Below are 16,405 nucleotides of genomic sequence, written 5' to 3' on the forward strand. Positions count from 1 at the left end.
GCCATGCGTAACTGTGTATGCCTTCTGGCAGACTCAGGAGGTTCCGTGGCTCCTGTGTCATTCAAAATGAACATGGGACCTGCATGGCAGAAGTTGACCCTCCTGCGAGCTGGTTCAGCCCAGTTGAGGACAGTTCCAGTCGTGAAAGACAAAGGCCAACCCAGGGGAACCCTGTGGAACTGTATTACCAGGCCCGACCCAGTGCTTATGGCCCATGCACAGCCAGTGGGGAGGAGGGCAAGAGATGGGATTTGGGTGGTGGAAATGCTGGGCAGCCTCAGGCTGAGTACATGCCCGTGACCCCCATGCAGAGAATCGGAAGTGTTCGGCTCCAGCAGGTCAAACAAGGTTCCATGCCAGTGTCCGTGCTCAAACTGAGAGAGTCTGTGGTCATCCAGACCTCCTCTAAACCCCTTAAGAAGACTGATATTGCTTCCTTTTATGTCTACGTGAGGAGCTCAGCCAACCTGGACACCTTCTCCTTAAGGTAAGTTCTGAAAAAAGACATTTATGCATTTCGTAACTTTTCCTGGGAATCAAACCCACAACTTTGCCATTGCTGATGCCATGCTCTTTAAACTACTAAACAGAAATGCCTTACCACAGTACTAATGCATTATGAAAAATATACCAATACATTTGGAAGAAGATTTTAATGGATTATGCCTTTTTCCTGAAAATACCAGTAATTTTAGCATCCTTTCTGGAAGTAGTGCAGATTATAAGTGCAGAGAGGAGAAATGCATGTAATGATGATAACACATAATGATATTTTGAGCTGTTATTCTGACTGCAGAACTCTGGGGTCAAGTCTGGGAACTCAGTCTGGAAAGCTCATTGTGCAGATTTGATCATCTAGCTATATGGCTGAAAAAAGACATGCACGTTTAATCTCTCAGATTATATGCTGTGCCACAAACACATTCTTTTTGCTTCTCTCGCTCTCTGAATGCTTTGGCTGCTCATTCGTTGTCATGCTGTTCTTTAAAAAGCATGTCTAAATAAAGAGTCTGTGCTTGGTTAGAGAAGGTGAGCATCATTTAGGAGCCAGGAAGGGTTTAGCCATAACCTTTATTCAAGGATAAATGACTAGTTTAAAATAAATATGCAGAGTATATAGAATACATTTTTTATTGTGCTTTATAGTATTTTTATAATATTTTGAACAAAATGTTTGATTTAATGATTCTAAACATAAATAAACACTACAATGTGAAGTAGTATAAGCACCAATTAAAAAAGTAGCTCCACCCATTACCCATTTTTTGCAGGCATGTTCTGTCTGACAGAGTTTAGACCAGAAACCCCTATGCCATTCTATAAAAAAATAAAATAAAACAAAGGTTCAAAACATTATGTGGTAACAAAGCTTTGTTGAAAATCACATGCTTTGGTGAGTTTGAAGATTTGTAAATGTTTTGAAGCTTCATGAATCTGTTTACCAGCCATGTCTTGCTTTCCCTATGTTAACATTTCTCAAATGTTCTTTGGGTGTGAAAGTAAAATTTGGTGGTTGATTTAACACTTTTTTGTAAGCACCTTTTGACAACCTGAACTAAATTTGCCATCTAGTAAAAACAAAATAATCTGATATTTTCTAGAAACATATTGATCTGATTACCTTGACTTCAATTTGTCAGACAAATATTTTTCAAATATTAGTGTCTTAAAACAATAGTATTATAGTATTTTTAAGACTTTGTCTTTTTAATAAGCCTTTAAACAATTTATTATATATTATATCTTTGATATTCTGACTTTTTGCCCTTATTTTAAAGTTTTATTTTAATTCAAAAATTCTAAAATGTGTTCCTTATAGACAAGGATGGGCAGTATTTATGATACATGTATTTCAAATACGTATTTCAAATACAAAATACAAAATAGTATTTTGTAATTTGTATTTGATTGGGTTGATGAAAATGGCTTTGTATTTTGTATCAAAATACTTTAGTGTTTTGTATTTTTGTAGTTTTAAAATACTGTAAAATACTTTGTAAGAAGTCTACATGATGACATTATAAAAATGTGGCCTCTGATTGGTGCTTACTCAGTAGTTTGCCCAGACTTGTTTGAGTTCAGAACAGATGTTAAGTTTTGGTGTTCCTTTTAATAACGTAGGCTACTATAGGCTATATAGTTTACCAATTTACATAATGTTCTTGACAACTATTAATACCGAAGCAGCAGCCCCCTATATTTATTATTAACAATTAATTGATTAATTAGTTAGATACTAGTTGCTATGAATACAGGATCCATCAGTTGTCTTCTTATGAATGACTTGTTTGTCATTGTTTGCATTGAGTCAGTGTTGCTGATGCAAGTAGGCCCTTCATTACCAGACACCAAGTAACTAAATTAAGATACAATTATAAGTAATTGGCAAACTGTTAAAAATTAAACTGTTGGTTACTTTAAAACTAACCTTCATCTGGGAGATTGAGGTCGCTTATTCAGTCGCTTATCCTTAATTTTGTGGAATCATGGGATGTGTTGTTTTCATGTCTACCACCAGTGGAAAAGAATCAGGATGGGACTCGGGCAGAAATCATGTTCATAGATGAGATTATTAACGTTACTGTAGTATGAAGCAGAGCAAAGTGAGTGATGTTAGAGCTGAACGAGACTGCTGGAGAGATTGCTAATGAGAGACGAGCACGACATGTCTTGAGAGCAGCGGAACTTTTATTATGCCTCGTCGCCGCTTCTGCTTTTTTTGGTCTAGTGTATGTGGGGTAATGCGGCGCTGTTTATCATATTAGATACATTTGTGTTTTAAAAGATGTTATAGTGCTACTCTGCATTCGCTTGGCAGCTGCTATTAGACACTTGTTGCACACTACAGTAAGCTAGATCGATATTAGGCATGGTAAAAAATGGTACTCGCGGTAAAAAAGAAAACAAAATTAAAAACAAAAAGGTATATTACATGATTAGTTTTCAGTCGATGAATGAATCCAAATAGTTCCTCATCTGTCTAATAAAACATATATGTTTTTTTTGACAGATGAGGAATATAATGCATCTTTGGTGTTTCCATGGTTTCTACAAGAAAATTGAAATTGAGGGTATGATGTCATTGATAGGCGATGCACGGACACAGCCCGTGTCCTGGTTAAAATTGCTTATTTCTCTGGATTTAAACATTCTTGGAAACATTTGGTATAATGTAAGTACAACATGTAAGTCAACAAAATATATAACACTGTTCTAGTGGTTTTTGGATATTTTAATCTAAAAATCCTACATATTGTGCTTTTAACTGGTTGCATATGTCCGATTTATTGCATGACTCAGTCAGAGAAAAGCTGTTGCTATCAAACATTGTTTACTTAATCAACTGAGTCAGTGTAATGGTAAAGGGATAGATCAAATAGGCCAATTGATGGAAGGTTTGTGAAGAAATTTCATGCTCCCTTGTAAAAGTATTTTTTAGTATTTTTAAAATACAAAAATACAGTAGTTTATTTTGATACATGGTGTGGCTGCTGTATTTTGTAGTTTATTTTGATACACTTAAAATTAAGGTATTTGGTATTTTATTTTAAAACACATTTTGATGTATTTTTGCCCAACCCTGCTTATAGAAAAGTACACAAAAATGAATGTCACTTATCACTTGATGATCACTGATGCCTAAACATCAATTCATTCTCTTCAAAGAATATAACTGAGATGTGGATGATCCTTGTGATGCAGTGGATTTCAGCACTGAGGAAAATAGAAAAATCTCAGAAAATTAAATTAAGAAGCTTATAAGACTGAGGAGATTTGAGATGCCAGTTGTAGACATAGTTGTGTGTCCATCATGATGGAGAAAAACACCCATTTCCTATGCTTTCTGAAAGCATGGTCTACATGTAAAGCTGCTCTTTTTTATGAGTATATATGTTGACTTTTGTCATGTGTGGACCATTTTATATTCACATGCCAGGTTGTTTCTGTGTTATTGGGGTCTTAAGAGGACAGCTGGACCTGTTGTCCTTGCCTACTCCTCCCCCTAATCCCCTTCATTCTTAACATCCATCTCTGCTGTCTCAGGCTTCCCTGGTGAAGTTCGTTCCTCTCTGAAGCACGTTTCTTCATCTACCCCTGTGTGTTAGCTTTTGCCGCTGATATACCATCTCTCTCTTTCTCTAAGGCCTGTTGCTCTTGCCACTTAATCACTGTCCACCTTAAATCTCCATCAGTCCACGGCCAGCTCTCTTCTATACAGCTCACATCAGTTCACTGTGAGGACTGTCCCAAGAGACTTCTCTTCTCTTCTCTTCTCTTCTCTTCTCTTCTCTTCTCTTCTCTTCTCTTCTCTTCTCTTCTCTTCTCTTCTCTTCTCTTCTCTTCTCTTCTCTTCTCTTCTCTTCTCTAATTTAATATGTGATCTAAAAACATTTAAAGGTGCCATAGAATTGAAAATTGAATTTATCTTGGCATAGTTGAATAACAAGAGTTCAGTACATGGAAATGACTTATAGTAAATCTCAAACACCATTGTTTCCTCCTTCTTATGTAAATATGATTTGTGCAAAAGACCTCCGAAGAACAGCCAAATCTCAACATAACACTGACTGTGACGCAACAGTCGGGATCATTAATATGTACGCCCCCAACTTTTGCATATGCCAGCCCATGTTCATGGCATTAGACAAGGGCAGGCAGTATTAACATATGGATCTGTGCACAGCTGAATCATGTGACTAGGTAAGCAAGCAAGAACAACAGCGAAAAAGGTGCAATAATAGCAGATGGAGCAATAATAACTGACATGATCCATGATAACATGATATTTTTAGTGATATTTGTAAATTGTCTTTCTAAATGTTTTGTTAGCATGTTGTTAATGTACTGTTAAATGTGGTTAAAGTTACCATTGTTTCTTACTGTATTCATGGAGACAAGAGCTGTCATTATTTTCATTATTAAACACTTGCAGTCTGTATAATTCATAAACACAACTTCATTCTTTATAAATCTCTCCAACAGTGTGTAATGTTAGCTTTAGCCACGGAGCATAGCTTCAAACTCATTCAGAATCAAATGTAAACATTCCAAATAAATACCATACTTACATAATATGCTGCATGACGAACACTTTGTAAAGATCCATTTTGAGGGTTATATTAGCTGTGTGAACTTTGTTTATGCAATGTATTATTGTCACAAGCTTGGGGTGGGGAGTGCGAGGATTTAAAGGGGAAGCATGCTGAATCGGCGCATATTTAATGATGCCCCAAAATAGGCAGTTAAAAAAATGAATTAAAAAAATATCTATGGGGTATTTTGAGCTGAAACTTCACAGAAACATTCAGGGGACACCATTAGACTTATATTGCATCTTGTGAAAAAGCATTCTATGGCACCTTTAAACTGCACGCAAACATAATTACACTTCTGAATGAAATACATTAATCAATTTGAAAATGGTTCCAGATGGCCAATAGATACTTTTCATTAATTGATACTATAATGAACAATTGCTCAGTTGCCCTTGAAGCATTGAGCTGTTAACAGATGTGAGCTTTAGTGAGGTTTGATATGTCCATGCTGTGATATCACTTTGGTGGCTTCAAATGGTCATGAAACTATAGCAGAAATGGGAAATATACCATTCGTATTGGGCTTAATGAATTTGTTTTAATGTTGTTGTTAAAGACATGACCACTGGTGGACTGTTGTTTAATGTTGTTGTTAAAGACTGGACCACTGACTGGTGCAATAGCAGTAGAGAATTGTTAGGGCATTATAGAGGATTGTTATTGAAAGGACACATAAAACATAAACATTATGCATGCATACAGATTGTGTTATAGTGTGGTTTATTGCTGTTATTAGTGGTGTATTTATTTTAAAGTATACATGTATATGCTTTGTTGATTCTACTCAAAAATCTGCCTAATATGCGGTTGGTCCTCTGCATGCTGCCAAAACAGCACTGACCCGTATAGTCATGGACTCTACAAGTCCCCTGAAGGTGTATCTGGTACCAAGACTTTAGCAACAGCTCCTTCAAGTCCTGAACGTTGTGAGGTGAAGCCACTGTGGATTGAACTTGTAGGTCCAGCACATCCCACAGATGCTCAACTGGATTGAGATCTGGGGAATTTGGAAGCCAAGGGCAACACCTTGAACTCTTCATCATGTTCCTCAAACCATCCTTGAACAATGTGTGCTGTGTGCATTATCCTGCTGAAAGAGGCCACTTCCTCCAGGGAACACCATTGTCATGAAGGGGTGTATCTGGTCTGCAACAATGTTTAGGTAGGTGGCATGTGTCAAAGTTCTGTCCACATGAATGGCCAGACCCAGGGTTTCCAAGCAGAACATTCCCCAGAACATCACACTTCTGTGAATGTAACAACACACACTGTCCTGGCTAGGGGTGTAAGAAAATATCAATATATGTGAATATTGTGATATTATGTTTGGCGATACTGTATCGATTCTCAAAAACACTGTATCGATATTTACATCCAAGATTTGTGGCTTTGTGTTCGGTTTAAACCACAGACTGTATAAAATCCAACCGCTAGATGGCAGTGTTATCTCAGAGCGTAAACTGACATGGAGCTGGAGAAGCGCGAGGTGAAGGTGCGTCAAAGACTATAGAATAACACAAGACATGTCACTCGTATTGTTTTGAATGGGAGAAAGTGTAACGCGCAATATGGCGGAATAAGTCCCGCCTTCTAAAGCCAAAACCCATCGCCGACTGGTAAAGTCATCGCGTCACTTCAGCGGCCGTTAGAATCACCGGTTTCTATAGAAACAGTCAGACGCACGCCTCCGAAGAGATGCGCATTTAGGTCTGCGCATGTGCATTAGCTTGATCCAGCCTGAAAAAATACATTTTTTTTGTCATGATTCGAGCGTTTAGAAACTAAATTTATGAGCCGGTTGTTGTTAGATTTCATTGGTGATTTCAAATATGAAATTTAATCGTAAGGTTGGCGAATAGTTTTGGAGAATCTGATGTTTCCCCATTCAAAGAGATAGGAGCTGCATGATGCCCAGGATGCCCGAGAGGCGTTTCAAAGATGGCCGCCGAGTGAAATGACTTGTCTTAAAGGGACTTTGGGTGCGTGCATCGCTAGTGTTAGCATTAGCAAACCCAGCTCACAAGACAATAGAATTATTCCGCTCCCACGGTATACAGAGCTGAAGTGTGGACTCATTTTGGCTTCAGCTATAAAGAAGCCACTAAGGAAATTGACAAGAGTCATTTTGTTTGCAAAATAGGCCATGTTAAAATCCAGTACTCGGGAAAACGCATTGAATCTGAGAGCTTCGCTTAACATCCCGACTCCATCTGCACTGCTGAGAAACATTTTGATAGAATATGTGATATGTACTGCAGACTTTCTTCTCAGTAACAAAATAAACACAACAAAATTGACTGCGGTGGCAGCAGAAAGAAAGCATCTATCATAGCGATGTGGATATGGTCTGCAGTTCAGTACTTTAAATAGCACTTTATACGATAGACTGCTTTAAAGCAAACAGCCTTACAGTATTAAATATAAAACAAACAATCATTCAGTCATGGAATGAACTTGCACTTTCTGTTGTTAAATAGTTTAGAAATTAAAAACTGCTATACTGTGAACCTTTAAAACATGCACCTAAATAATCCTGCAGTTACTTTACTACTTCCCCTTTAATTAGATTGCACAAAATAGGGATTAGTGGATAAAAATGCAAATTATACTGTATTGATTAAATGAAATAAAGTTGCTTGTCAGGTTTTATGCATATGGTTGTGTGTTCTTATTACTTTTTTAAAATCAGATCTTTCAAAAAAAAAAAAAAAAACTGCAATATATCGTCTTTCGTTACAGTATCGCAATATATCACAATATATCGTATCGTAACCCCTGTAATCGAGATACGTATTGTATTGCCAGATTCTTGGCAATATACAGCCCTAGTCCTGGCACCATCACTTTCCCAGGTAAAATGGTCTAAAAGAAAACTTTCTTCCACTGCTCCAAGGTCCAGTTCATATACTCTCATACCCAATCTAGACATTTTTGATGGTGGACAGGGGTCATACACAGCCCCATACTCAGCAGAGTGTGATTCACTGTGTTGTCACACATTCCTCCCAAAACCATCATTAAAATTTTGTGTGACTTGTACCGCAGTAGACCTTCTGTTGGCTCGGACCAGACAGATGTATTGATGAATGTTGGTTGCCCAACACTCTGTTGCAGGTTTGTGTTTTGTCCCTCCTCAGACTAATGTTGGTAAATTCTCTCCACTACTGACTGTGAGCAACCCACAAGCCTTGCCGTTACAGATATACTCTGACACAGTCGCCTTGCCATAACAGTCTTGGCCCTTGTCAAAGTCGCTCAGATCTTTATTCCTGCCCCTTTCTCCTGTATCAAATACACTGATTGTTAGTTTACCATCTTATCTACCCAAACATTAGTATATGGCCTTGTTAGGAGATTATCAATGATAGTCGCTTCAATTCTTACTGAATGTTCGGTTCATCAGTGAATTTTAAATGTACAACTTGCAACTTCATTACAGAATGTGTAATTACAAATATTTAAATACATAACATGCGAGTTTCAAAATAAATGGCATTAAAGTATAATTTAGTTGCCATAAATGCTTGTCAGTATATTCAGTAGTTCATTTTAACCACTAAATCACACAGGGATCAATCAACGCTTCACCCAATCAAGCCTTGTAAAAAATATCTCCTGCTCATCTGAATTTCATCACATATAAATCTGTCAGAAGGCCCGTTAGGAATCACCATGATAAATTTAACCTGTAGTCACACTCATGTTTTATAACAGAAAGTGACGTGTCACAGTGGTCATAAATTAGGAGGTTGTGAGGCAGGAAATATAAACTGTTGCTAAGTGACTGTTTTGCTTAAAGACCCCTTGTGGTGAAAATCAAGTTTTAATGTTGTTTATATGTCTATGTAGTGTTTATGCTTTAAGACAAACCATGTGCAAATTCATAAGTCAGCACCATTGCTGAGTATTTTATGTTTAAATCTGCAGTAAACCAAAAACCTGTGGTTTAAAATCGTGGGTGTTTGTGATGTCACAGACTACCTTGTAACCAATCACAATAACGTGCCAGCGGGCTTTAGCATATCATTAACTATGACCGCTCTGAAGCAGGAAAGTCTCGAGAGAAGCCAGGTTATCCCAGTAAATTTTCTGTTGATATGAAAAATTGTGTAGATTTATCAATATAGCGAGTCTATTACGATGTTATGATGAACTATATGCCTTTCTCCATGTTCTGAGTTGTTCAAAGCGTTTGTAAGGATACTGATTGTTAGAAGGCAGCTTGTCAGGATACTGTTAGAAGGAAGCTGTCTGACTCTGAGATGAAGAACAGGAACGGTGTGTGTAACATTAGCAACACATTATTAGCTGTTTGATAACATAGTCAAGCAAATGGTTAATTATATTAATTCATATTAGCTAATTAATGACAGAACCGTTGCAAGGGCTGTGCCAAGTGTATGAGCGCATATGGGGCTTGCGCTAAGTAAAGTGTCAGCTGACTTGAAGTGGGCTAAAGCCAATAAAGTTCATGTTTTTGTCCTTCGAAATATTTTAATACTATAAAACATAGCTAAAACAATATGCGACCGTGATTCATGTGCATATTCAGTCAGTGTGTCCTCGCACATCAAGTTTTGAGAGAGCTATTCAGTCCATTATAAATTTTAGCCTACCTGATAAGTTCAAGTAAATACGATGGAAGTCTGCGCTTATTCAAGGATTTGTATCATGTACGGAGAAGGCACGGGTGCCTGCAGGATTTCATCTGAATGTTTTTTTAAATCTGAAATTGTCAAACATCCATTTCCAGAGGAAAACGGCTGAGCGAGTGGAGGCGGGGCTAATTCGCATATTCATAGATCTGTGTATATTAAATGCGTCAAGGGTGTACAACCTATTTTAAGCCATGAAGAAATTTTTTTCACTTTATTTATTTTTTTTTTTTTAATATGTCATTTTATGATCAATGATGAGTTTTAAGGGGGAAAAAACATACTACGGGGGACTTTAAATGAGTAAATTTTCATAATCATCATGGGTTTCTCATCTGATTGTCTCACTAAATGCAATGGTAGGGCTTTTAAATTCAGGAAGAGTTTGTTAGAAAATGCAGAAAAGGAACCAGTTTGGGTTCAAACCTGGATTCCTTTGAATTGAGAAGTTCTGAGCATGTGCACAATCAATCAAGAACATTTTCAGGCATAAATATTTCTTACAGTCATGAAACCTGATCTTTTTTTAGTAGACCTTTTGAATCTTTGATTCACACTATCATTCCCACATTGACTAGTCACGAGTCAATATTCAAACCCTAAAGCATATTTTAACACTGTTATAGAAAGCCACTCTCTCAATTATGATGCAGAAAGATCAAACCATTATTTCCAAGCAGGCAAGAGGTAAGCAAAATCAGCATTTTCTCTGAAATGCAAATACAAATGGACCACGAATGGCACCATTATCTGATAATAAGCCAATCCCATTTTGTTTATCCCATTGTTCCTCACATTTGGCAGTTGGTGAGTGTTAATTTTTGGCCCTGGGTGTTTTCCTAACCACTTGGTCATTTAATATTCTCAATATGGTGCTTTGGCATTTTCTGTACCTGTTTGAGTATGTGCATGACATTTCAAAGCCTACATTCATTATGTGAAATGTCAGTGATGTTTGACGGATAATTGAAAAAGGGCTCACAAATTCGTGATATCAGATGTCGAGCTCGCTCTTATACCCTCTACTGTAATACTGTGAGGTTGTCAACAGTGACAGAGAGAAGATGATTTGGGATGGATGTTTCACAAGTTGTTTGGTCTCCATGGGTCAAGTAGATTGATTTGGTTAGCAGTGTTAAATGTCTTGGACAGACGTTTCCCAGGATTGTCAATGTCAGAGAAGGGTAAGTGTGGACTTAACGTACTGGGAAGGGACATCTTTCATCATTTTTTTTTTTTTTTTTTTTGCAGCCTTTAAAAAAATAATAAAAAAATTAATGATAACATAGGCAAAGTTTCACTTTTAGGGGTGGGGTCACACAATCTGCATCTTACATGGAATTAATATCATGAAATTGTGTGTTTACAAATACATTTTAATGCACAAACACAAATATAATATAGCTGCGAGCAGCGAGCGGGCCCAAGCCCGGTGGCACCGCCACCCCGGTGGCTTCAGGGCAACTGTGCACAGCGGGCAATAGGACTTAAAACGGTTAAACATCAAAGACTATGTCAAATTCACTCCACATTTACTGCACTACAAGTGCCACTTAGAGCCCCTCCTCCCTGCCCATTTTCAAAGGATTACTGTGCCAAGTTTTAACATTATTCTGATGAATTTTGAAGCAAATCAGGTAAAAATAAGAGGGTGATCTAATTATGCTGAAATAACATTTTCTGCTTCCATGGTGGCGCTAACTTTGATACAATAGTCTGTGATCATTCAAAATAAGCCGAAGTTTCATCAAAATCAATTAATGCTTATAACACTTTGTTTCCCTTTTCTTGCTAAATTCGTTGCCTCGCCACGGCCAAACCGTTGATGCTTCTGGTACTGAAAGTGAAAATGCACATTCAGAAACTTGCAGCAGAAAGATGACAAAAGACAAAAAGTTTTAACATTTTCAAGAAAAGGAGGGCCGATTGTGATCTTATGTCTGAACAGTCCCAGAATCATCTCTGTCAATGCCAAGATTAGTGCTCCCATGAGCCCTTCATTCAAGACAGTGATTACATAGAGCACAGATGGCCCCCCACACACACACACACACACACGTTAAACACGTTAAACACAAAAGGATCACATCTTTTGAAACATGATCTTAACCCTGTATTACATGCACAAAACACACAAATCTTACTGTTTTCATTAAAAAATCAACATAATGCAATCTTCCCTGTGCTTATATGTTTGCAAACATGATTATGTGTGTATGTTCAACTGTCCTTTAACAAATCTGGCCCGATTATCAAGCAGTCAAGCAGCTAGGGTCTTACAATACAGCCCCTGTGAGACTGATGGCATGCCCTATGTCTTTTTATAACCCTAATATTTATGACAGACACTCATGGAGAAAAAAGACCCTTCAGCAACAATGAAAACACAAATATGGCGAAAAAAGACCCTTCAGCAACAATGAAAACACAAATATAGCTTTGAGATTACAAAAGATTTAGAATTTTCAAGGGTCCCCCAAAAAGCCCCGGAAGACGGAAAAAAAAAAAAAAAAAAAAAAAAAAAAAAATAATAAATATAGCTGCGAGCAGCGATGGCGGGCCCAAGCCCGGTGGCACCGCCACCCCGGTGGCTTCAGGGCAACTGTGCACAGCGGGCACTTAAAACGGTTAAACATCAAAGGACTTGTCAACACTCCACATTTACTGCACTACAAGGTACCACTATAGAGCCCCTCCTCCCTGCCCATTTTCAAAGGATTACATGTGCCAAGTTTTAACATTATTCTGATTAATTTTGAAGCAAATCAGGTAAAAATAAGAGGGTGATCTCAATGTATGCTGAAAGTGACACTTTTCTGTTCCAGTTGGTGGCGCTATGACTTTGAATCACAATAGTCACATCCATGTGATCAGCCTTGTACAACGAAGACTAAGCCGAAGTTTCATCAAAATCAATTAATGTATGCAGAAGTTATAACACTTTGTTTCCCTTTCTTGCCATAAATTCGTTGCCTCGCCACGGCCAAACCGTTTGAGATATCCAAAATCCGTTTGCAATTAAACAACTTCAATGTGTTAGCAACAAGTTAAAAAAAGCTTGGTGTAAATTGGATAAACCCTGTAGGAGTAGTAGTATAAAATTCATAGCCTGTTTTTCAAAAAATTAACATTCAAACCAAAATAGCTGACTTCCTGTTGGTCGGAGCTAATGAATGTAAATTAGAAAATTGTCCGGCTTGATGAGAACAATATGTGTACCGAGTTTGGTGACTGTAGGAAAAACAAACCCCCCACTTTTGTCAAAAGGTGGCGCTACTGAGCCCCTCCACCACGCCCATTTCTATGGCTTTGTCCATGTCTACTGGTTGACAATATTGATGTGTGTGTCGAGTTTCATGCAATTTGAAGCATGTTAAGAGCCTCAAAAACACTCAAGAATATTATTACAGTTTGACCTGTTGCCATGGCAACAATATTTCAAATATCAAAAATCCTGTCATAGGTCTACATCTGCTGTGTATTGACATTACACTGATGAAGTTTGAAGCAAATCAGGTAAAAATAAGAGGGTGATCTCAAAACATTTCAAAAAGTGATACACTTCCTGCTGCCAGTTGGTGGCGCTATAACTTTGACTCACAATAGTCACATACATGTGATCAGACTCCTATAACGAACACACTTGTGAAGTTTCATAAAGATCAATATATGTATGCAGACGTTATAACACATTTCCTGTTTCCTTTTTCTCGCCATAAATTCGTTGCCTCGCCACGGACAAACCGTTCGAGATATCAAAAATCCCCTGGCAATTTTTAATCATCAGTGTCTTGACTTCATGCTGACCGAGTTTGGTGGCGATCGGATTAATCGTCTAGGAGGAGTATATCAAATTCCAGAGCATGCGTTTTTCAAACAACCCTTAATAGCTGACTTCCTGTTGGCGTGACGTTTAACTTAGAGCACGAAAGTTGTTCGGCCCGATGAGGTCTATATGTGTACCGAGTTTCAGACTAATACGTGCAAGCGTGTTTAATATATGGACCAAATTTTCAGACCTTTTTCAAGGGGGCGCTGTTGAGCCCCCCTGCCACGCCCGGGTACCAGCTTCTGCCCGGCCCTGTTGGCCGCGGATTCCAATGTGTGTGCCAATTTTCAAGAGTTTTTGAGCATGTTAAGGCCCCCAAAAAGCCCCGGAAGACGGAAAAAAAAAAAAAAAAAAAAAAATAATAATAATCCTTAGAAAAACAAGAGGCCCTGCGCGAATTTTCGCTTGGGCCCTAAAAAACAAGAGGGCCCTGCGCGAATTTTCGCTTGGGCCCTAATGAAAGCATAGTGTTTCAAAATAGGAATTAGAGAGAGCAGTTTATAGCTACACCATTCTAATTGCAAATAACATTATGAAATACACTGCATTCAAAATTTGCTTGGCTCACTTGATGCTTCTGGTACTGAAAGTGAAAATGCACATTCAGAAACTTGCAGCAGAAAGATGACAAAAGACAAAAAGATTTAACATTTTCAAGAAAAGGAGGGCCGATTGTGATCTTATGTCTGAACAGTCCCAGAATCATCTCTGTCAATGCCAAGATTAGTGCTCCCATGAGCCCTTCATTCAAGACAGTGATTACATAGAGCACAGATGGCCCCACACGCACACACACACACGTTAAACACAAAAGGATCACATCTTTTGAAACATGATCTTAACCCTGTATTACATGCACAAAACACACAAATCTTACTGTTTTCATTAAAAAAATCAACATAATGCAATCTTCCCTGTGCTTATATGTTTGCAAACATGATTATGTGTGTATGTTCAACTGTCCTTTAACAAATCTGGCCCGATTATTAAGCAGTCAAGCAGCTAGGGTCTTACAATACAGCCCCTGTGAGACTGATGGCATGCCCTATGTCTTTTTATAACCCTAATATTTATGACAGACACTCATGGAGAAAAAAGACCCTTCAGCAACAATGAAAACACAAATATGGCGAAAAAAGACCCTTCAGCAACAATGAAAACACAAATATAGCTTTGAGATTACAAAAGATTTAGAGGGTCCTGGAATCTGTAAGGTGCATATTTTTAACAATCCTTTATCATTATGCTCATATTGATATCCTGTATGCCACTTTGTTTGGCTATATTGGTTCTTGGGAAGCTTTTATATTCTGTTCCAAGAGCTCTAATGGTCCCTTGGGCTAAACAGGGTTTTGACACTATTGAGCTGCTGAACTTCCTCTCTCCTGTGGGTACATAATGTTGCAGTTGAATGTTCAATTATATTGATATATTATTCTGATAATAGTGTGATATAGGGTCAGTGTGACAGTTTGTAAAAGGAGGAACAGGAACTCTAGTTGTAGTCATTTGACTCACAGGAACTTAAGAGAGCAGCTTCAGGTGACCAGTGGAGCATCTGCACCATGCAATATATGTGTCTCATTACAGTTCTTTGTTTCTTTGACAGAGCTTTTAAACAATGAATGTTTCAAATGAAGGTTGTTAGGGTTTTGTGTGCGTGTGACTGTGTGTAGGTCGGGGTTGTCATGACCGTTTAGGCTTGGCTAACTGGGTCTGATGTGGATGTCATTGATTTCCTGTCCTCTGTAAGAGAACGGAGACTACCATACTTTTCTTCACCCCTGTATTGGAAACCACACTGTCAGCCTCAGCTTTACACTCCTTGAACAGAGCATCATTGGCCTTATCTTCCCCTGCGATACACGTGCATCCACACATGCAAACCTGCTATGTATAGAAACATGAGCATTACTTCCAATGCGCATGGAACCAGTAATAAATGAAAAAAGAAAAGTATAATAGAGTTATCTACAAAACAGTGATAAACATTTTAAAACATACATAAGGATAAGCAAATCTGCATTTAAAATCTGTGGTACTTTAAAAGGGATAAATGTAAAGACTTACCTTTTCCAAGATGATTTTACCATGCAAACTGTCTGACAGGTGTTTCTGTACCTCAAACAACAGATCATGGTTCTAGCAACACTAAAGTCAAGGGTTTGATTTCTTGGGAATGTACACTGATGAGCCAAAACATTATGACCAGTGGTCATACCTTTCATGTGGACGTAAATTTGACACATGCCAAGTACCTAAACGTCGCAGACCAGATACACCCCTTCATGACAATGGTGTTCCCTGGTGGAAGTGGCCTCTTTCAGCAGGATAATGCACCCAGCCACACTATACACATTGTTCAGGAATGGATTAAGGAACATGATAGGCAAAAGGATAGGTAAATCATTTGTAAATTGATTTGTGGGCATACGTCTAATTGCAAAAAAAGGACATTGATTAATTACACCAGTGGAAACCTATATAAGTTAAACAATAAAGGACCCAGAATCAAGCCTTGGGGGACACCACGTTATCACAGTATACCATTATATTGTTTGAATTTTTTTTTATTTTTATTCAACTTTATTTGTCATAACAGTCTATGAGATGAGCTGAATGTCCTGTTGTGTTACTAGTTTAACTAGTATTATTCTGCTTACTAATAAAGACTCTGCAATCTATTCATAATTAATGCTTTTGCATTTTTCTTTTTTACACTTAACAGAGCCATGGTAAAAAAGGGTGTGTCCTTCCGTACAGCCACACCAACCAACACGCTACTATGGGACATTACCCTAGACACAGGTCCAGATGGAAGTGTT

General features: G+C 38.0%; 1 protein-coding gene across 1 annotated transcript in view; it reads left to right on the forward strand.

Annotated features, from left to right (window-relative positions):
• The first annotated feature begins 17 nt into the window (after positions 1–17).
• Positions 18–16,405, forward strand: part of LOC125280128 (transmembrane protein 132C-like) — a 17,800-nt gene continuing 1,412 nt past the window's right edge. Inside the window, exons 1-2 of the mRNA XM_048210453.1 lie at positions 18–487; positions 16,309–16,402. Of these exons, the coding sequence (XP_048066410.1) occupies positions 18–487; positions 16,309–16,402 (564 nt within the window). The remainder of the gene's footprint in view (positions 488–16,308; positions 16,403–16,405) is intronic.

This window comes from Megalobrama amblycephala, linkage group LG12, assembly GCF_018812025.1.
Source record: "Megalobrama amblycephala isolate DHTTF-2021 linkage group LG12, ASM1881202v1, whole genome shotgun sequence".
Taxonomy (NCBI): Eukaryota; Metazoa; Chordata; class Actinopteri; order Cypriniformes; family Xenocyprididae; genus Megalobrama; species Megalobrama amblycephala.